Genomic DNA, 21,846 nt, shown 5'->3' with positions numbered 1-21,846 from the left:
CACTAAAAGTCTTCAGCATACCTTCCCTGTGACTTATTAAAGGAGGAGGATTTACAAAGAGAATCTCTTCCTGTGTTGTTTTTCCCCCCTATCATGACCACTGGCCATACTTTATGTTTCCAGATCTGGAAAAATCCCTCCAGTGCTGAAAGACTAATACCCTTTGTCATCTTAATTCCCAGGGCCCCATAAGCACAATGAATTGTTCACTGTATAATTTATACATTTAAATAAATTAAAATGTTCTGCTAGTATTAAAAATATTTGTTTTTAAAAGAATATGTTTATGAAGAAATATTTTAAAGCCTTTTATCAAGAGTATTTGTCTCACTACATGTAAGTATCTGTGATCTCGTAGAACTAGAACGCCTAGGTTTTTAGAAGGTTGAATACAGTATTTCTATGGTAGTAAACATTGTCTGAGTCTTAAAGGGAGTATGCTGCATACTGGATTTGAAATAGGAGAGGAGGCAAAGCACATACTCTGTTTTCTGAAATGTTTCCATTCTTCCATCAGTTCTGTCTTTCACGGGTCATCTAACACACGCTCCCCTGGATGACTCTTAAACTGTCACATGTCAAAGAAAAGTAGATGCAAGATAAGGAAATCAACTTGCATTATTTGAAGTTGGCTAGACTTTCCCTATGAAGCTTTTTTGCATCTTTAATTTCTAACTGCATTTTATATTTCTACAATAGTAAAGGACAGGAAGAGCCATGAGTGAATGATAATTTCTGAAGAAAATACTCAAGAATATTTCATGGAGAAACCACTTGGGAATAAATTTAAAGTTTAATGTAGAATATGCAATGTGCAGTTTCATTGCTATAGAAGCTGTAGTCCACAGACAAGATTTCATCTGGAAGGACTTTTTAAAAATAGTTGTGAGATAATTTTAGTGCTTTGGGACCAAAAAAAAAAAAAAAAAAGAGCAGTTTGAATCAGCAATTCTTCAGAAGTTTGTGGTAGAGTAATAATAAAAATGTGGATTCTGACCTCAAAAAAGCTGACTAGCATGAATGAGTGCTTATATTCCTTTTTAAAAATCTCATAAATTTTAGGTAAAAATGTAATGGCCCAAACAATATTTCTTTGAATTTGAAACAGACTGTTTATACAATTCAAATAACTTGTCTAAAAATTCAGTTAGATAACTTCTTTAAAAATGGAGCTAATATTTTTCTGGCATCAAGTCCTTGACAATTAGCACAGTCAGTCCTGGGATTCTCTTGCCTCTTCTACTCATGACTACCAGAAGGGTGGTGCATGTCATCTCAGCTTTCAGCAGATAAAAACTGGATTTCTTAAAGACATGGACTTCATATGCTTTTTCCCATACTCTCAACACCCAGCACGGCTAGCACAGTGCCTGGTACATGATGGTTGCTTAGAAAATGTTTTCGGAATGACAAAATCAATGCCTCTACTTTAATGCCAAAGACATTATAATGGGGACAATATGGAAATTTGTTCATTATTTCGTCCCCTAAACATAGGTGACTTGTATTTTTAGAATATGGTATTAACTCTTTAGTACTTTCCTAAGCAAAAAGCTGGGGAAGAATGTAGGCAAAATTCAGAATTATAGATCATAGCAGTTCTTGCAGAAATTTTTCTTACAGGGGCACCTGAGTGGCTCAGTTGGTTAAGTGTCTGCCTTCGGCTGAGGTCATGATCCCAGGGTCCAGGGATCAAGCCCCGAATTGGGCTCCCTGCTCAACGGGGAGCCTGCTTCTCTCTCTGCCTCTGCCTGCCACTCTGCCTACTTAAATAATTGCTCTCTCTCTCAAATAATTAATAAATTCTTAAAAAAAAAAAAGGAATTTTTCTTACATAAGTCTACTGGCTAGAGGAATTTAAAAAATATTTGAACTCCATAGGTTATTTGGGACCTTTTATCTTGCAGGGCATTTTGGTAGAATAGCTGTTCTAATTTATATGTTTTAATGACTTCATAATAATAGTTCACATTGGTGACTGTTCCATGATTTATTTGTATCAGTCCCCTGAGGGTATATTTTTAGATTGCATGTGTGTGCACACACACACATGCAACACACATCATACCTTTGAACATATCTTTCTATTCCCTTAGAACAAATTCTTACATGTGAAGATGCTACATTATATTATATACACTTCTTGTACCATTATTATAAGGATGAAATTAGATAATATTATAAAAGCCTTATAACAATGCTCAACAGTAAAATCTCAAGGGTTTTTGGTAGTAAGTTTATTGCTGGTTGTTTTTATTGTCTTAGTCTTCCCACTAGATCTTGAGTCCCTTGATAAAATAACTGCTGCAGTTAGAAAAACATCAGAGGGGCGCCTGGGTGGCACAGCGGTTAAGCGTCTGCTTTCGGCTCAGGGCGTGATCCTGGCGTTATGGGATCGAGCCCCACATCAGGCTCCTCTGCTATGAGCCTGCTTCCTCTCCCACTCCCCCTGCCTGTGTTCCCTCTCTCGCTGGCTGTCTCTATCTCTGTCGAATAAATAAATAAAATCTTTAAAAAAAAAAAAAAAGAAAGAAAAACATCAGAGATCCCAACTCCAAGTGGCTTGAACAATGAGTAAATTTATAATTCTTTATTGAATAGTAAGGACATTTCATGACAGGAAGGTCAAAGGTGGGATGAGTTCAGAACTGGCTAATACAAAATCTCAAGAGTATCATGAAGAACTAAATTGTGGCCGTGTGTGCCACCTGCCATCCTCAGTGAGTCACCTTTGTCCTCAGGCCAGGCCTAGTCACTGATACAGTGCTTCCCCTGACTCCAGTAGTCATATTTGAATGAAAAGAAGAAAAGATCCAGCTCTTCATAAGGGTCTATATTTAACCTCTTTTAACCTCTCAGTAAGGAAGGCTTTTTCTAAAGCCCCCAGCAGATTCACCCTCATATTTCATTTGCCATCATTGAATAAGTAGAATGGGACCACCAAGATTGGCTTAGACCATTATTTTTTGTAACTTTTGATCATGATACACAGTAGGAAATACATTTTATACCATGACTAAGATACCCATCACCCATATATTTGTGTATATGTATATCTTTCACAGTTAAACATAATTCAAAATAAAAGCATCTCCAAATAATGCCCATATACATGATAAAGTTAAATACTATTTTATTTATAATTAAATGTTTTAACCCTCAAATACAAAAAAAAATTAGGAAGATTTAATTCAATGTATAGTTACAAGGTTCATGAATTTGTTCCAGTCTAGAATACATGAGGACAGTGAGCATATATGATACACTATTGAGCCTATTCTTTTAAATTTTGATTGAATCAAAATTAAAAATACTTTTGCACATTAATAGGTCACTGTGAGTGGTAAAATAATCTTAGTCATAATTCATACAGTCAAGACTCCTGAGTGAATTTTATACTCAAGGAGTTGGGATATACAGTGCTGGCATACCAGGGGTTAGGATCATTGGGAACCATTTTGGAAGCTGCCCAGCACAGAATATAAAAAGGTAAGACAACTAAATGCAGTGTGTGATCCTGGGTTGAATTTTGGATGGGGAAGAAAAAATGCTGTAAAGTAGAATTGGGATAATTGATGAAATTTGAGTATGGGCTGTACATTAGATAATATTACATGGATGATAACTTTTCTACAGAAGCTTTGATTATTCTATTTTGATCTTTTTCTAAATAATTCAAATAATAATTTAATTTATAAATGTCACTGGATAAAAAGATCAATGTACAAAAAGAAATTGCAGTTCATGGTAGCTGAAAAATCATAAAGGAAATAAATAAAAATATTTACAAAGCAAAACATACCACATACCTAGAAATAAATTAAACAAAGATATTCAAGACCTCTACAATTAAACTATAGTGGTATGTAAGACGATGTCTTTGTTATTTGGAAATATACACTGAAATATTTATTTGAAGGAAAGCTAAGAAGATTCCTTGCAAGCTTTTTTCTGAATTTGAGATTACTTCAGAATATTAAGTTTAAAAATGCCAAAAGAAAGTTTTTCACCTGAAAAAAAAATATGTACTTGGCTCTTGAGTTCACATATACTAAATGCATCATATGTATATCATGGTGTTTAATCCTTCTAATATACTGTTGGATTTTTGTTTGCTAGTATTTTGTTGAGGATATTTGTACCTATCTTCACAGGGAATATTTGTCTATAGTTTTCTTTCCTGATGTTATCTTTGTTTGGCTTTTACTTCAGGGTAATGTTGACCTCATGAGTTCGGAAGCGTTTCCTTCTCTTCTATTTTCTGGAAGAGTTTGAGAAGGATTAGTGTTAATTCTTTTTAAATGTTTGGTAGAATTCATCAAGCTCTGGTCCTAGACTCTTCTTTGTTAGGAGATTTTTGGTTACTGATTGAATCTCTTGTTGTAAGTCTGTTCAGATTTCGTTTCTTCTTGAGCCCATTTTTGGCAATTACTCTGTTTCTAGGAATTTGTCCATTTTTTATTCCTTTGCAGTTTATATTGAAAAGAATGCATTTTTACATTGTATAAATACATATAATTCAGTTTTATATGAAGTTATATTTAAACTATACAAAATAAACCTGTCATAAAACTGCCTTCCGTTGCCTTGCATATCTGACCTAAAATACATTTTTCATGCTGATATTTTGAGCATTCCAGTTGCTTCACAGCCTTACCAATACTTGATATTTTCAATCTTTTGCGTTTTAGCCATTTTGGTAGGGATATTCCAAGTGTTTTTGTTTGGTTTTTAATTTTGCAAGTTTTGTACTGTCATCTATAAGAACATTACTATAAACAATACATCTGGGGTCAAACATTTTTATTGTTTTGTGTATTTGTAAATCGTTTTTAAATTAAGTTTATTTTCAAGTCTTAGAGTTATTTTTTTCTATTTAAAATGTGCCTCGAGTCAGATTGAATAGAGTTAGCACTTTCTTTCCTTTTTGTCACTGTTAACACTTCCAAATCTGGTAATGAGCTTGCTTCATTATTCTCTTTCTTCAAAGTTTACAGTGAGTCTTTTTTTTTTTTTTTACGGTTTATTTATGTATTTATTTGAGAGAAAGAGAGAGAGAGTGCAGGGTGGAAGGGACAGAGGGAGAGGGAGAGAGACAATCTAAAGCAGACTCCTTGCTGAGCATGGAGCCTGATGTGGGGCTTGATCTCTCAATCCTGAGATCATGACCTGAGTCAAAATCAAGAGTCAGACACTCAACCGACTGAGCCACCTGGGCGCCCTGAAGTTTATAATGATTCTTAAGGTCAACTTGTGCTAACTCAGTTAAAATATTGCTGTAATTTGAAAAATATTATAATCAATACATCCTTTCTGAAAAAGACACTGAAAGTTTATAACTAAACTTCGTTGTAAGAATCAGAGCTTCGCCATCGATGATAAACTTCTCAACTTTTTTTGATATTTTGCTTCATAAATCTGTAAAGTTACTCTTTAACCTCTCCATCAATCAGTGACCATCATTTATCAGAAGATCCAATGAGATTTCCATGAACAAAAAACATGTTCCTGGCCAATTTATGTATTCCTCTCACATGATACTCTCAATTGGTTGCATTATTTATTGCAGTGTTCATTCCATGTTGAGAGTACGTACAACATACTTGATGTGGTCTATTTCTTTCTTGACTTTTTTATGGCGGTGGCAAGCCACCAAATTAACTTTACGACCCTCTTATCGGTCAGAACCCTCAGTTTGAAAACCACTGATTTTACTGTTATTATCATCTGCTGGAGTAGAGCCAGCCTCCCCAAATCATATGGCCTTCCAGAGGTGGGGTAGGTGCATGAAACACAGCCAGGCTTCTGTTGGGAAGGAGGAAAAGAAGGTTGGAGGCTAGAGGTAGGATAGGCAACCAAGACTGTCCAGCTACAGGGACTGCTTACTACTTACTTAGCTATCCCAAGCGTCTGTGTGATTTGACATATGTGGAGTTGTTTGCCTTTATTCTAATGGCTCCCAACTATTACTTTTAGTTTTGTCTATTTGTTCATAGTTTTGTCTCTTTCCTCAGATATTTTTCTTGTTGCTATCATTGTGCTTGCCACTACGTTGTCCACCGTCTCCTACCCTCTCATTTTTAAAAGCCCCCTTTTCATTTTACTGCTTCTCATCTACTTACACCAAGAAAAGATTATCTAGCTTCTTAAATGCTGCGGCTCAAAAGAAATGAGGCTCTTGGGGCACCTGGATGGCACAGTCCATTGAGTGACCAACTCTTGATTTCAGCTCAGGTCATGATCTCAGGGTTGTGAGATTGGGCTCCATGTCAGGCTCCACACTCAGCGCAGAGTCTGCTTGGGTTTCTCTCTCTCTGTACCCCCCCCCCAATAATAAAATCTTTTTAAGAAAAAGTAATCAGGTTCTCAGCAAGGTCTTAGGTTTTTCTTCATGATCCTTCTCATGATTATGTTTGCTTGTTAGGATTTTTTAAATTATGTCCGTGGTTTTTAGCTGTGGCCTAAATAACCAACTAGGTTATCTCTGAAATATGAAAGTACTCCTGCACCCTTCAGTCTTTCAGAACAAAACTTCTACTCTAATTAAAAGATAATAACATAATCACGTACCTAGGGACTCTGTTTACTATATGGTTTCCCTGGGAGTTTAAGGTTATCAAACCTAACCTTGTTTTCTTGAGACACATGGAGAGGGATGCTGACCCACAGTTTCACATCTGGGAACAACAAGTAGAGGATCTTTAATTTTAGAATTATGAATAACATCAAGTATATTATGAGGTACTCATCAGCCAACAAATATTTACTTTCAAATACTGTATTTTATAAATTCTAAGATGCATTTTCTTAAATTTTAACATCTCTGAAATCAGGAAGCTTCTTAACAATTAACGGTGTCTTACAGTTGCTGTTGGCCCCGTGGCAAATCATGGTGTAGTTTCTGTGTGGACTTGATTGTTAATCTTGGAGTCATGACTGAACTGCAAACCCTTCACTGTTTTAGTCAACAAACTGTTGAACGATAAAACATTTAAGGACCTTTAAGGAAAGAATAGTTTTGCTGTTGTCCAAAATCTCTTCTGTTGATACTTTCTGTTAAGATTAAGAGAGAACAACTATCAAAGCTTACAGAATGAGCATCGGAAGCTTTAAAGAAAATCTCGGAGACTAGACTATTACTCTCTCAGGAAATGCTACATTGCCTAGGATCTTAAGAGTGTAAAGGACAATACTGAATGGAAACACTTGGACATCTAAGACTCTGAGTAAAAAAAGTAGACCAGAAGAGTTGAATGCTGAATGTGAAGAAATTTTAGGAATACCTTAACCAGTTTAGATTGCTTATATTTCCCTTTTTATCTATGCATGATGGATAATTTAAGAACTTTCTAAATAAGTCTGAAAGAATTCTTTCAATATTTAAAAAATAAAAATTTCAAGTAATAAAGCATTGTGTCATAATTTAATAGGCAGTGTATTTCTTTCTTAGTGGTGCATAAAATAACAGTGCATCTTACAAGCAATAGTATCTTCAATGGGATGAAACATGGGACTTTGATTTACTGTCAGACTTACTATTAGTGTACTGCTTCCTACTATAATTTACTCTCTCTTCTCTTAAGAAGAACTAAGGGATAATATACACATGTAAGTGAAGATAACACTGCCAGGCACTGTGTGAATGATGGAGACCAGTATGTCTCAAAGTGTGTTCCTGGAACCAGCAGCAAAAGCTTAATCGAATGCAAATTCTCAGGCACCCCCCCCCCAGACCTACTGAGTCAGAAACTCTGGATATGGGGCCTGGCAACCTGTGTTTTAACAAGCCCTACAGGTGATTTTGAGGGCAAACTAAGGTTTGAGAACCACTGCTCTGATAGAATTCTGGGACAGCAAAAATTCCTGGTGCTGTATATTGAAGTTAGATGTATGAGTGATTTAGAGAGTAAGAAAACAGATTCCTTAAGTTCAGCTCAATTCCATACTAACCGTATGTTTAAGAAAAATGAAAAAATTTAATATGCTCTGTCTCCAGCCAGCTACCAGTAATGTAGGTATGTAATGGAATTGTCCAAAAACTGCATGTCCTTCACTTTGGGTTGACATTTGATCTTTGTCTTTGTAGCACGATGTATCTCAGACTTTACTCAAGGCAACACTGGACAGTGTTGTCGAAGAATGTGTCAGCTTTGTGGGAGTGGATATTAACATCTGTTCAGAAGTTTTGTTAAGGTGAGACAAGAGGTCTGTGGCTGAAGATCACAGAATCTTAAGTTTAACTGACTGTTCAGTTCAAATTTAGCTAAAATAAGGAGACGTGTGTAAAGTTGTCAAGTATAGAAAATCCACGAGTTCTTACATTGCTTGAGCTAATCAGTTTGAGGGGAAGACATCATTTAAGAAAAGAATTGTAACAATTCAAATTATCGTTTTTAATACTGTAAATCTAAAGTGAAGAACATATGGTAACCATTGAGTGTATTAGTGTTGTTAATAGAATTTAAATAAGGTTAACATGGAAAAGAGCTGTTTTCCACCACATGAGAGTAGGTATTTTTCACTAGTTCAGTCTCATGCATACATCTGTCAAAGCTGGCAGTAACCAAAAGATAAATTCTGAGGGTTCAGGGTATGGTTACCATATTTTCACCTTGATTCTGCAAGTCACATATCAAAATCCTTATCGTACGATAATCACACCTTATATACTCTGTCCTGTTTTACCATGGTTTTAGAAGAACTGTTTTTTTCATTCATAGTTTTGCATTTATTACATAAGTCTGCTGATGCAGCATGAAATTCTGGACCTCTGTTAAAGATCTGGACTCTTTTGCTTTGAGACTAGTGTAGCAGAAAATATTCTTTACATTTTAAGGTGTTGTTTTTCTACCACAGCTACAAACATTCCATAATTTCATGTATGGAATTCAATAATAGAATTAAAAATCTCAAATTATAGTTTCTAAATTAAAACCAAGTAAACTACCTAATAATATGGTTTTTATATTTTTATACTAACCATGACATTCATGGATAAGTACTTTTCTGTAGTTCAAGTCTTTAAGTTAATGAGAACAGGCTGATAAAAAAAAAATAGGGTAGTACAATGCAACTGTAGCTGTTGTAACTTTTGCTGCTAACTCACTTTGTAAACTAAACAGGAATAGGCAGAATTATTACTTGATTCAGAAATACAAGAAATGTGAATAATATAGAACTGTGAGGAACAGTTCTTTTTCTTGTACCAGTGTTAACCAGTTTACCAGCATCTTTATGACAGCTACTGGCTTTATCATTACTCTGCATTCTCTTGTCCTTGTCTCCTCTTGGACAACTCTGTCCCCTTTGTCTCTTTTATTTAACTCCCTTTTGGATTAACAACTTAGAGCCATATAACAGTATGTAACTGTGATTGTTTTTATGATCCATATGCTTTATATCATTGACTTTTCAGATGAGGTCTTTTCTTTGAATATTATTAGAACTATTGTGTCTGCCACATTACTCATTTCGTTTGTTTTTTCTAGGCATATTGCAGGACTCAATGCCAACCGAGCCAAAAATATTATTGAATGGCGAGAGAAAAATGGGCCCTTCATCAATCGAGAACAGCTAAAGAAAGTGAAAGGTCTGGGTCCAAAATCTTTCCAACAGTGTGCTGGCTTCATCAGAATCAACCAGGATTATGTTCGAACATTTTGCAGGTGATTAGTAAAGTGTCCACTCTGGGTTCTATTATCAATCTCCTCTTTTACTGTTGCCCCTCCTGCTCACTGGCCTCAATCCTAGGTGTCCATTTGTTCATTCTTTCCTTCAACATGTGTTGACTCGCTAATCTTTGCTAGGTAGGCACTGGGAATCCAGCAGTGAACAAATCAACAATTCCCTGCTCTCACGAAGTTAAATTTTAGTATGTGAGACAAATAATAAATAAACTAGTAAAATAAATAGTTTCAGATGTAGCAAATTATACAAATTAAAACAGAGAGATGTGACACTGTCTTGGGGAACACTATGAGTTTATTACGCTTTATATGAATTATTCACTGAAAAGTTATTTGAGCCAAATTTTAAATGAAATGAAGGAGCTAAGCACACAGGGATTGGAGATTGGAAGGAAAGCATTGTAGGCAGAGCATACAGTACGTGTGCAGGGTCCCAAGCATGACCAAATGTGGTGTATTCAGGAAATGAAACTAAGGCCAGTGTGATTGGAACATCACAAGTAGGATTTGTACAAGATGAGGTGACAACAGAGGACTTCACAATGGCCACTTTATATAGACAGCTGTTTCCCTAAGTGTAGTTGGGCCTCCCCACTCCCTCCTCCCTGAAAACTGACCAAAGAATAATTATCAGTTGTGTAGATTAAGAACTAAATTCTTGCCCTTAATTTCTAATCCTGGTAGCACAAAAGCAAAGAAATTGGGTAAACTTTCTAGCATTTAACATCATGAAACAATAGTGTTTTTTTTTAAGATTTATTTACTTATTTTAGAGAGAGAGAGAGTGGGAGTGGGGGGAAGGGCAGTGGGCGAGGGAGAGAGAGAATCTCAAGCAGACTCCCTTCTGAGCGTGGAGCCCAATGCGGAGCTCAGTCCCAGGACCCCAAGATCATGACCTGAGCCAAAATCAAGAGTTGGCTGCTTAACCGACCAAGCCACCCAGGCATCCCGAAAGAGTAGTTTCTGTGTATTTGCTACTTTGGGACTAACTGTTTCATTCATATTTTTTTTTCTTTTGACAAAGCTATAATAAAGGTAATATGGAAAAATAATCTTTATTCTGCAAAAGACTAATAAGGGAAAACCAGCCCTGCTGGATGATAATAATAATAATAATAATATAAAATTATAGTTGTATAACCATTCAGTTTTGATGTAGAACTGGAGGAGAATAGAGTCTGAAATTCACCAAAACATAGGCAGAACTTAGTATATGATAAAGGAGAAGTTTCAAACAATGGGGAAAATTGATTAGCTATCCAACAAGTAGTATTATGACAACTGGAAGGAATTGGATATGCATAGGGGAAGCTATACTTCCACCTCATATCTTATATCCAAATAAAACCCAGATGGATCATAGACTTAATAGAAGAAGTGACACTGTGAAAGTACCAGAAGAAAACATGGGTAAGTTTTGCAGAACATTGGAGTGGTAGAAGGCCTTTTCTAAGTAGACGACAAAACCTAGAAGCCAGAAATGAAAAACAATGGAGGATAAAATAATCCCACGTTTCTTAGTTTATGTTTTTTGAACACTTGGTTAGAAAATTCATGCAATATACAAAAGAATAAAATGAAAAGTAAAGGGCACCTCAACCTCTCATTTCAAAATAGTTTCTTACATACTGCTTTCTGAAAGTAAATTTATACTTAGATCAGTTTGGATGTTTATTATATAAAAATGCATACAGAAGGGATTGTGCTGTCCAACTATTTGAAACTTGCTTTATTTGTTTCAGTAATATATCTAGTACTTCTTTCCACATATTACATATAGATGTTTATCATTATATACAATGTCTGCATAATATTTAATTTATGGGTAGACTACAACCTAATGTAATCAGTGCCCTATTGGTGAACATTTGGGTTGTTTTTAAAGCCTTATGTTTTTTCAACTAATAATGAAGTACTTGAAAATTCATGACTGTTACATCTTCTTGATAGATCATACCTGTATTCAGAATGGACTACTGCTGTCTCATTGAGTGTTTTTTGCTTTGAAATCTGTTTTGTTTGTTAGCAGTGTTGCTACATTTGCCTTTTCAGTACGTTTGGTGTTTTTTTTTTTTATTTTTGAACTTTCTATGACATTTAATTTTTGATATGACTCTTATAGACCAGTAGATTTCATGGTTTTGTTCAACTTTATATTCCTACCTTCACATTTATTACGTTTATTGATGTGTTTGGACTTAATCATATATCTATTATATATTTTCTCATCATCATACTTTCTGATTTCCTTTCATGCTGTTTGTTGGATTTCTCAGCTAACAAGTTTTCCCACCTCATTTTTATCTCCCCTTAGTGATTTCAAGTTGTATGTCTTTTTCTGGTGATTATCCTTAAGTGTCGCTTAGCCTGGCCTCTGCAGTTAACAGGTGTCTCTGTCCTCCTCCTGGAGAAGACTAACACCTAAGGACTTTTCCCAGCCTTCTTCCCTTCAACTGTATGTTGCATGAGGAGATGACCTAGGATTTTAATTTTAGTTTCAGACTGTCCTTAATATATGTTTCCATAATTCATGAGCAGTCAATAAGTTTTTATAGTCTTTTTGCTCATCACTGTTTCTTGTAGCCCACATTATCACTTTTCTTGAATTTGTTGTTTTTGTTGGAGTATATTCTTAAGAAATTCTTTTCAGAGAGTGTATATTATCTGGGTTCTACTTTAGTCCTTACAAGTCTCAAAATGATTTTAATTTGCCCTCCTATGTGAATGCTAGTTTGGTGAGGTATGTGATTCTAGATTTAAAATCATTTTTTCTAGACAAGGCAAGAGACAACAATTGTTGGAGAGGATGTGGAGAAAGGGGATCCCTCCTACATTGTTGGTGGGAATGCAAGTTGGTACAGCCACTCTGGAAAACAGTGTGGAGGTCCCTTAAAAAGTTAAAAATTGAGCTACCCTATGACCCAGCCATTGCACTACTGGGTGTTTACCCCAAAGATACAGACGTAGTGAAGAGAAGGGCCATATGCACCCCAATGTTCATAGCAGCAATGTCCACAATAGCTAAATCGTGGAAGGAGCCGAGATGCCCTTCAACAGATGACTGGATTAAGAAGTTGTGGTCCATATATACAATGGAATATTACTCAGCTTTCAGAAAGAACGAGTTCTCAACATTTGCTACAACATGGACGGCACTGGAGGAGATAATGCTAAGTGAAATAAGTCAAGCAGAGAAAGACAACTATCATATGATTTCTCTCATCTATGGAACATAAGAACTAGAATGATCAGTAGGGGAAGAAAGGGATAAAGAAAGGGGGGGTAATCAGAAGGGGGAATGAAACATGAGAGACTATGGACTATGAGAAACAAACTGAGGGCTACAGAGTGGAGGGGGGTGGGGGAATGGGATAGGCCGGTGATGGGTAGTAAGGAGGGCACATATTGCATAGTGCACTGGGTGTTATACACAACTAATGAATCACCGAGCCTTACATCGAAAACCGGGGATGTACTGTATGGTGACTAACATAATATAATAAAAAATCATTATAAAAAAAATCATTTTTTCTCAGAACTTTTAAGATACTGGTTCACTGTGTTCTGGCAACTGATGTTTATCAATGAGAAATCTGATGCCAGTCTGATTTTAGTTCCTTTTGAGGTAATCTGTTTTATATTTCTCTCTTGATTCTTAAATCATATTCTAAAGTTGCCCCATAATATGTCAAACCTGAGTCTTTTTCCGTTCATCTTATTTTGTACTCAGTAGGTTCTTCTAATTTAAGAGCTTGTGATTCTCTCCAGTTTGGGGAAATCGTCTTCTTTCTCCTTCTCCTTTTTCTTTTTATTTAATTTACCTCCCCTTGTTTTTCTCTCCTCTCTCCTACAATGCCAGTTATATAGGCCGAATCAGTTCGGAATGTTTTTAGCTTTAAGTAACAGGAAACTCTATTAACAGTGTTTAAATAAATACGTGATAATTTCAATGAGGTGAATGGTCAGAATGTGGGTGCTGTTTGTGTGTATTTGACTGCAGAGAAATAAGCACATTTTAAAGACTTCTTTTCTTCCTACCCTTCCCTCCCCTCCCACTCCTTGCCTCTTCAAATGGTTACAGTAGTCAGCAAACTGAATCTGCCGGTCAAATTCAGGGAGTTGCTGTGACATCTTCAGCAGGTGTTGAGGTCACAAATGAGAAGCAGGGCAAGAAGAAGAGCAAAACTGCAGTGAATGTTGTGCTGAAGCCAAATCCTTTGGACCAAACTTGTATTCACCCGGAATCGTATGACATAGCGATGAGGTAAGTCTGAGGCCCACGTGAGAATTCTCCATGCCCAGAGTGAGTTCCCTACAGCAAATGGCCTTTGTTTTGGCACAATGGAGACTTAAAAATATGACCATGTTTAACATGACAACATTTTTCAGAAGTTCCGCATTGCTGAGTTATGTGGCACATTATTTTATTTCAGTGAGGAATGAAACCATTACTCCTGGAGCAGTGTCAAGCTAATAAACCCTGGTACTAATGGTGAAGTGTGTGTAATGGAAATTGCATGGCACTCTCCTCTGTTTGTTTTGGAAATTAACGAGACACAAATGACTAGCACCTGGCCTAAAGCTTGTGCTTATCTAAAGATAAAGCCCTTCTGAAAGTAAACAGCAAGCTCTCAGATTTCTTAAGAAATATTGCCCTGCTAAGTTATTAGAGTCTAAGAAATGATGTACTTTTAATGAGCATGCATTACACAGAATGATATGGGGGAGGTTTATTGAGTATAAGGGAAAGCTTAAGGCATTGAAAGAAAAAAAATTTAATACTACATTTAATTAGTTAAATTTTTTTGATTAGTTCAAAAACAGTTTCTTCCTACATCACGAAATATTTTCAGACTTTTAGTGAGTTAAATGACAGTGGATTTAAAAATGGTGAATATTTTAACTTTCATTGAATCTAAAATGAGATTTTTAGCTTGTTTTGAAAAAATTTCTGTTCGATTATTTTAATAAATGTGATTTCTTCCCTTTCATTTAGAGAGAGAGCTCAAGGGGGTCGGGGCAGAGGGAAAGGGAGAGAGAGAATCTTAAGCAGGTTGCACACCCAGTGCGAAGCCCAACATGGGGCTCAATCTCATGACCCTGAGATCTTGACCTGAGCTGAAACCAAGAGTCAGACACTTAACCGACTGAGCCACCCAGGCGTCCCTTGTTTCCTTTCTTTTAAAAGTGTTTAAAATTATAGACTATAGCACATCATAGAGAACTTAGGAAAAAGAAAAAAAAGAAGTAAAAAATAATACTCTGTCAACATCAAACCAGTGGTACCTGTTTTTCCCCCAGCATTTTGTTATGGAAAAATTTAAACATATAGAAAAATTGAAGAAAAAAGTTTACAATGAATTCCTATATACCCACACCTAGATTTTATCGTTAACATTTTACTATGCCTGTGTTTCTACTTATCTATCTGTTTATTCATCAGTCCATCTTATTTTATGCATTTCAAAGAAAATTGCAGACATCAGTACACTTTCAACTAATGTTTCAGTATGCATATCATTAAATGGAATTCTATAATTCTTAACAGTATTTTTTCTTTTGAGGTAAAATTCACATACAATTAAATTTTAAGTGTATATTAGCAAAGTTTTGGCAAATACCTACATCAGTGTAACCCAAACCCCTCTCAAGATTTAAAAAAAACCAAAAAACCAAAAAAACAACCTTGCCATCATCCTATGGCTTCCCTTATGCCTGGCCCATCCTAGACAATCCCTGCCCCAGCCTCCTAGAGCTAACTGCATGTTCCAATTTTTTTCTACCAAAGAATAGTTTGCCTCCTCTAGGACTTCATATGAATGATACCATACAGTTGTACTCTTGTGTAAGACTTCTTTCAGCATAAAGTTTAGAGATTTTTATCCATGTTGTAACAAGTATAAGTAGTTTGTTTCTTTTTATTGGCTAATATTTCATTGTATGAATATACCATAATTTATTCTCCTTATTGAAGTACCTTTATACTCTTTCCAATTTTTGCCTTTTATGAGTAAAACTGCTATGAACATTCTTGTACAGTTTTTGTTGTTGTTGACATTTGCTTTCATTTTCCTCAGAAAATTACTTAGGAGAGGATTTGCTGGGTCATAATGTAAGTGAATGTTTTAGTTTTCTTAGAAACTCCTAGACTTTACTCCAACATAGTTGTACCATTTTACACTTTCACCAGCAATATATGAGTTCTGGTTACTTCACATCTTCACTATTATTTGATGTTAGTCTTTTTAATTTTAGCCATTCTTGTGTGTGTGGTAGTATCTCTTTGTGGCTTTAATTTGCATTTCTCTGGTGACACCGAGCACTTTCTCACCGTGGCTCCACTGGCGGTGACGCAGGCGCTTTCTCATGGCCTGTTGGCCATTGGCGTACCTTCTTTTGTGAACTCTGTTCATATCATTTAGCCATTTACTGATTGAGTTGTTTACCTTTTTATTATTGGGTTGTGGGCCTTTTTTTTTTTAATGTATTCTGGATACTAGTTTTTTGTCAGTACATGTTTCACAAATATTTTGTCCCAGGTTGTTGTTTACTTCTTTATTTTCTCATTGGTGTCTTTTGATGAGCAGAGATTTTGAATTTTGACGGTATCTACTTTATCAATATTTTCCTTTTGTAGTTACTTCTTTCCCTGTCCTAAGAAACCTTTGCCTACCCGAATCATGAATATATTTCTCAGTGTTTTCTTCCAAAAGCTTGATGGTGTCAGCTTTTACATTTAAGTCTGTAATGCATCTGAGGTTACATTTCAGGTATGATTCCAAAATAGGGATCAGAGTTCATTTTCTTTTTCCATTATGAACATTTACTTATTTTGGCACATGTTAAAAAAACAAACACAACTTTTTTTTTTTTTTCATCCGTTGCTCAGGTGGCTGTTGAAAATCAAGTGACTATGTAAGTGTGGGTCTATTTCTGGCTCTCTTTTTGTTTCATCAATCTGTTTTTCAATTCCGTACTATCTTGATTACTATAGTTTTACGCTGTTTTGAAACAGATAGTGTTAAGTCCTCCAAATCTGTTTTTTAAAAAATATTGCTCTATTCTAGATGATTTGTGTTTTCCTATACATTTTAGAATGAGTTTATCAATATTCATAAAAAAACAAAAAACCTGGTGGGGTTGTGGTTGGGATTACATTGAGTCTGTAAGTGAATGTAGCAACAGCAGTTGTCTTCATAATATCTATTGAGTCTTTTGACCACGAACTTCTATCTTTTCACTTATTTTAGTCTTTCGTTTCTCTCAGAAGTGTTTTAAAATTTCCACTGTACAGGGCTTACATCTCTCTTATTAAATGTATTTTATATTTTTCAACACTATTTAAATTTGTTGCTAATATATAAAAATACAATTCATTTTTGCATAGTAACCTTGTATCCTGCAGCCTTGCTAAGTTCACTGACTAGTTCTAGTAGGTGTTTGTAGATTTTTTAGGTTTTCCTGTATGAACAATTAAGTTATCAGCAAATAGATGAAAGCTTTACTTCTTCTTTTTTAATCTTAATGCTCTTTATTTCTTCTTATCGCTCATTGCAATATCTAGGACCTTTAGTACTGTATTGAAGAGTGGTGAGAGTGGGCATCCTTGTCCTGTTCCCAGTCTTAGCACATGGTTCTCATTTTTTTTAATATAAAAAAATTATGGTCTCATAGTAATTACATTTTTAGTGTTTGTTATTTGAGAAGATGCATATGTGCTGCACATGATTTTATACATTTCTTGCAAAAACTGACATCTCCTTGGGTACTACATTAGCATTTTGTTACATGCAAATCAATGTCCTTTTTTTCAATGTCTTTTTTAATGTACATTTTTGTTTGTTTTCATAATATAGTTCCAATATAGTTCATAAATTTTTCAACTTGCACTCTAATATGAGCACAATTTTTTTTATTTCTGCATATCTCTCTTTTTAAAAACCTCAGTAATATTCCATCACTTGATTGAACTGTTATTTATTAATACCAGTACTAGTAGTGGTTCCTTATGATGGATTCCTAGAAGTGGAATTACCTGCCAAAGGGTTTGAAAGTTTACGTGGCTCTTCATATGCATTGCCAGGTAACATACTAATTTATAATGGCACCAGCAGTGTTGAAGCTTGAGAGATTTTGAATTTCTCCTGGTAAGAAGGACTTTTCTGGCAATTTTTACATGGGCCACTTTCTGCATGTGGACCATAAAAGCCCTACCAATAACTTCACCCTTCTGTATGCTTCCTTTGGGAGCAGCCTTGTCTCTCAGAAGAAGGGTGCTTGTGGACTATTTCATGGGAAATTTTGTCTACATGAAATTCAATTCCCAACCTTTAAAATCTGGCAACAGAACTAGTAATTTATCTAATTAAACTTACGATCCCCATTATCCACCTTGGAGCTGTGATAGTGATTTCTGGCTTTTAAGCATACTTAGTATAGACATCATAGATATCACTCAGCATAGGTAGTTCATACTTTCATATAGTTTTATGCAAGTATCTTCCCAGGGAAGAAAAGCTCATTAAGGTTATGATTAGGTCATCATTGATTTGACCTCAGTTCTATAAAAGTAAGTTCCATTGCAGTAAATTTCATTTTTAGTTACATCAGATAACCAGTAGGAATGTAATGGCTTTCATGTTCCCCTACCATAATGTCACTCCCAGAAATACACCAAGATGTGAAGCCATTAAGTCTTTTTACTTTTGTATTTATGGTATTCTCACTCACATAATATTTTAGAAAATTGAAGTCATATTTTTTAACCTCACTTAGTCATTTAGTGGTTCTTTAAAAAGCCTATCTTTTTAAACTATTTTTATTACTTTTTAAAGTTTTATTTTACCAGTTTTATTTATATGTAGGGATTATCTATTAAATATTAAAGTGCTTTGTTGTGTGAGCTGAAATTTTTTTCTCATTTACCTTTTTTATCTCCTTGTGATGCTCTTTTGTTTTTGAAATATGAATGTTTATTTTTTATGAAGTACACCTATTTTTTTGCTTTTATGAAAATTGGTCTTCTCTTAAGATGACTAATCTCTAAGATCAATTCAATATTTCCCATACTTCTTTCGTATTCTTTATGGTTTTGTTTTTTACTCCATGAATTTTATAGTTGATATATTTATAGTTGATTTATTTATTACTTTGAATGTACAGAACACTGTGGTAGGGCCTGAAGAATATAAAAATGCATAGAGGCACTTCATGCTCTCAAGGAATCTACCAAAGTAGGCTAAAACTATTACTCACAAAAAACCCTAATAGAAATCAATAGTCGGTGCCCTTTGTGAAACACAAAGTTGTTCACAGGACAGAGAGGTCATTTCCCGAGGGGGTTGTCTTGTAATAATAAGGATGACTTAGGGTGTTTGGACTAAGAAACTTTCAGTTTCTGAGATGAACTGCCATTATCTGAGATGAGGAAGACTATGATTGGATCAAGGTTTGGGGAAAAAACCTGCAGTTGCACTGAAGGCCTGTTAGGTTTGAGACATCAGGTAGTTGGATGCATGAGTCTGGAGTGTGGAAGAGCAACTGGACTAAGGATATAAATTTAAGAGTCTTGTGCTTATGCAGGTCCTTAATGCCATGAGATGGGAAGAATTCACCACAGGAGTGACCAAAGTTTAGTTCTTCGACACTTCTTTTAACAGTGAGTTTCCATTTCATCTTCCAGTGTGTCTAGTATTCATGTTATTTTTGCCATTCATATCAAGTTCTTATCTTTTATACCCTTCATCCAGTCTTTAGCAAACTGTAGTGGCTGTCCTTTTAAAATATACCCTGGTGAGAAGGGTCTGACCACTTCTCACCAACCCTTGTGCAGTCGTCTTAGTCTCAGTCACCATCATTTCCACCTGGATCACGACTACTGCAATTAGTCTAACAGGTCTCCCTGCTTCTACTACTGCCCAGCTGGATAGTCTGTTCTTAGCACAGCAGACAACTAGATCCTTTTAACATGTAAGTCAGAGTGTGTCATTCTTCCATAAAACCCTGCTTTCACTTCCAGTTTCAATCAGAATTAAGGCCAAGTCCCTATAATACTGGCCTTACTCATTCTGCCCTAGCCAGGCTGGCCTCCTTGTTATTCCATGAACATGCCAAGCCCCCTCCCACGTTAGGCTCTTTATACTGTATGGTCCCTCTTCCTGGAATACCTTTCCCCCAGATATCTGCACAGCTACACCTCCTTTACCTCACCAAGACTGCTCACATGTCACCTTGTCAACAAGGCCTACACTGACTACCCTACTTAAATCTGCACGCCCTTACCTGTAAGCCTGGTAATTCTGATCCCCATTACTCTCCCTGCTCTTTCTCTTTTTCCTACAGCACTTACCACCTTTATCCTACTTTACAACTTATTTGTTATGCCAGTTGTGTCCTGTCAGTCTCCCTGAGAACAGGGATCTTTGAATGTATTCCAAGATTGCAGAAGAGTACCTGGAATACAACAGGCACTCAGAAGGTATATGTTTAATGAACGAATGAGAGAATAATTCTTTCAAGACTAGCCTCAGTTAGTGGAAAGACAGTAGTGCCATAACCATTCAGTATGGAACAAGAGAGGAGGACCAAGCCTTTTTATTTATTTGTTGTTTTTGTGCAGGGCTGGTGAGAATGAATGAGAGGAGAAGAGGGAGTTATAAAGGGAGGAAGAAAGGAGGACACAAGTTTCAGTTTTAGATGTATTAAGTTTGAGTTGCTAAAATATTCAGGAGAACATCTCTTGCAGGCAAATGGAAAGGCAGACGTAGAGCTTAGAAGAAAGGCCTGGATTAGACATGTTGATATGTAGGATTGGAATTATCCATGGGAGGTGAGAGATAAGGAGTCATATGAGTGGACGCACTCATCCAAGGAAGCATATAGAACAAGAGGAGAAGGTGGTTAAGCTCAAATCTTGAGGAATATCTACATTTAGAGGGCCAGAGGAGGAAGAAAAGTCAGAGAAAATAGAATATGAAAACAAAAGTCATGAAAGAAGGTCAGTAAGTTGATGGCATCAAATATGGCAGAATGGGTAGTGGTTTAAGGATGTGTTGACAATCGGGGGGTCATTAATTGAGAGAGTGATTTCAGAAGAGTGGCAGAAATAGAAGCCAATGTGTAAGAACCTGGGGAAAAGCAAGCAGTTAAGAATTAGAAGCAGATAATTCTTCTGAGAACTTTGGTAGTGAAAATAGGAGCCATGTGACGGAAGTCCAGGAAGAGGTAAGATAAAGGGTGGTTACTGCTTTTAGCTTTTAGGGAGCAGAGAATGGGGAGACCACAGCAATAATACATCTGTGGCCAAAATGAGAGGAGCAAGTAGTAGAGACATGACAGATACTAGAGATAGTTGTAACATTTTATAAAACTAAAAGACCTTGTTCATTGAGCTGTCACTCCCCACTCCCCACTGCCACATTTAGAGGTGCGGTAACTAGGACGCAGAGAGACCACAAGAACGCCAAGGTCAAGAGTCCTTAATAGCAACCTGTGAGGAGTGAGGATGGGAAGAGAAACAGAATCAAGGGATGGAGGAGTAAGTAGGGAAGTATGGGGCAGGATGAGTAAAGATACAGAGACATCTCAGGAAGGGTATTTTAAGGTGGCTTTGAATTTTTCGGTGAAGTAGAAAGTAATCAAGTAAATGTGAGAAGGCTCTGAAACAAGTAAAAGAGATTTAGAACAGAATGACTTCAAAGGATTACTGAAGAAAAATCTATCTGTAGCAATAGTAGGTTTCTTAATCCCATGTTCCACTTAAATCTTCTGTAATATGGATTCTGTGTTTTTTTCATTGACCTTTCCTAAAAGCCTTGCATTATTCCTTACACTCTCTCTCTGACTTAAAAATATCTGCTGGCAGAGGTGGGTATGTCTCTAGGACGAATGTGCTACTCCTGCTCTGTACCCAGTTCCTCTCCTAAAATGAGAAGATACCAAATGTAGTCACTGTCAAGTTGCTTCATTTGAAACGCACATGCCCTCATTCTGAAAAACAGCAGAAGGGAACTCTTTTAATGCAGTACTCAGGAAATCTATCTGCAGCAGAACAGCATAAAATTCTACACACTCTATGTGAAGAATTCATTTCCTATAGATCCCTTAATAAAATAAATAAGCAAAGTTTCCTTTAATGGTGGAGGTGATGTTTTCTCCAGAG

At 36.0% G+C, this 21,846-nt stretch overlaps 1 protein-coding gene across 3 annotated transcripts in view; it reads left to right on the top strand.

The window, feature by feature from the left end:
• The window catches only part of SRBD1 (S1 RNA binding domain 1), a 197,550-nt gene that overhangs the window by 159,478 nt on the left and 16,226 nt on the right, over positions 1 to 21,846 (top strand). For 2 of the 3 annotated variants that reach the window (XM_045787914.2, XM_087863364.1), the window contains 3 exons: positions 8,087 to 8,193; positions 9,489 to 9,665; positions 13,768 to 13,950. In XM_045787914.2, the coding sequence (XP_045643870.1) occupies positions 8,087 to 8,193; positions 9,489 to 9,665; positions 13,768 to 13,950 (467 nt within the window). The remainder of the gene's footprint in view (positions 1 to 8,086; positions 8,194 to 9,488; positions 9,666 to 13,767; positions 13,951 to 21,846) is intronic. The other variant, XM_087863365.1, reaches the window with a different exon arrangement.

Source organism: Ursus americanus, chromosome 7 (genome assembly GCF_024610735.1).
Source record: "Ursus americanus isolate L20-20 chromosome 7, mUrsAme1.1.p, whole genome shotgun sequence".
Lineage (NCBI taxonomy): Eukaryota > Metazoa > Chordata > Mammalia > Carnivora > Ursidae > Ursus > Ursus americanus.
The sequence above is the reverse complement of the archived record's forward strand: the minus strand, read 5'-3'. Positions and strand labels throughout refer to the sequence as shown.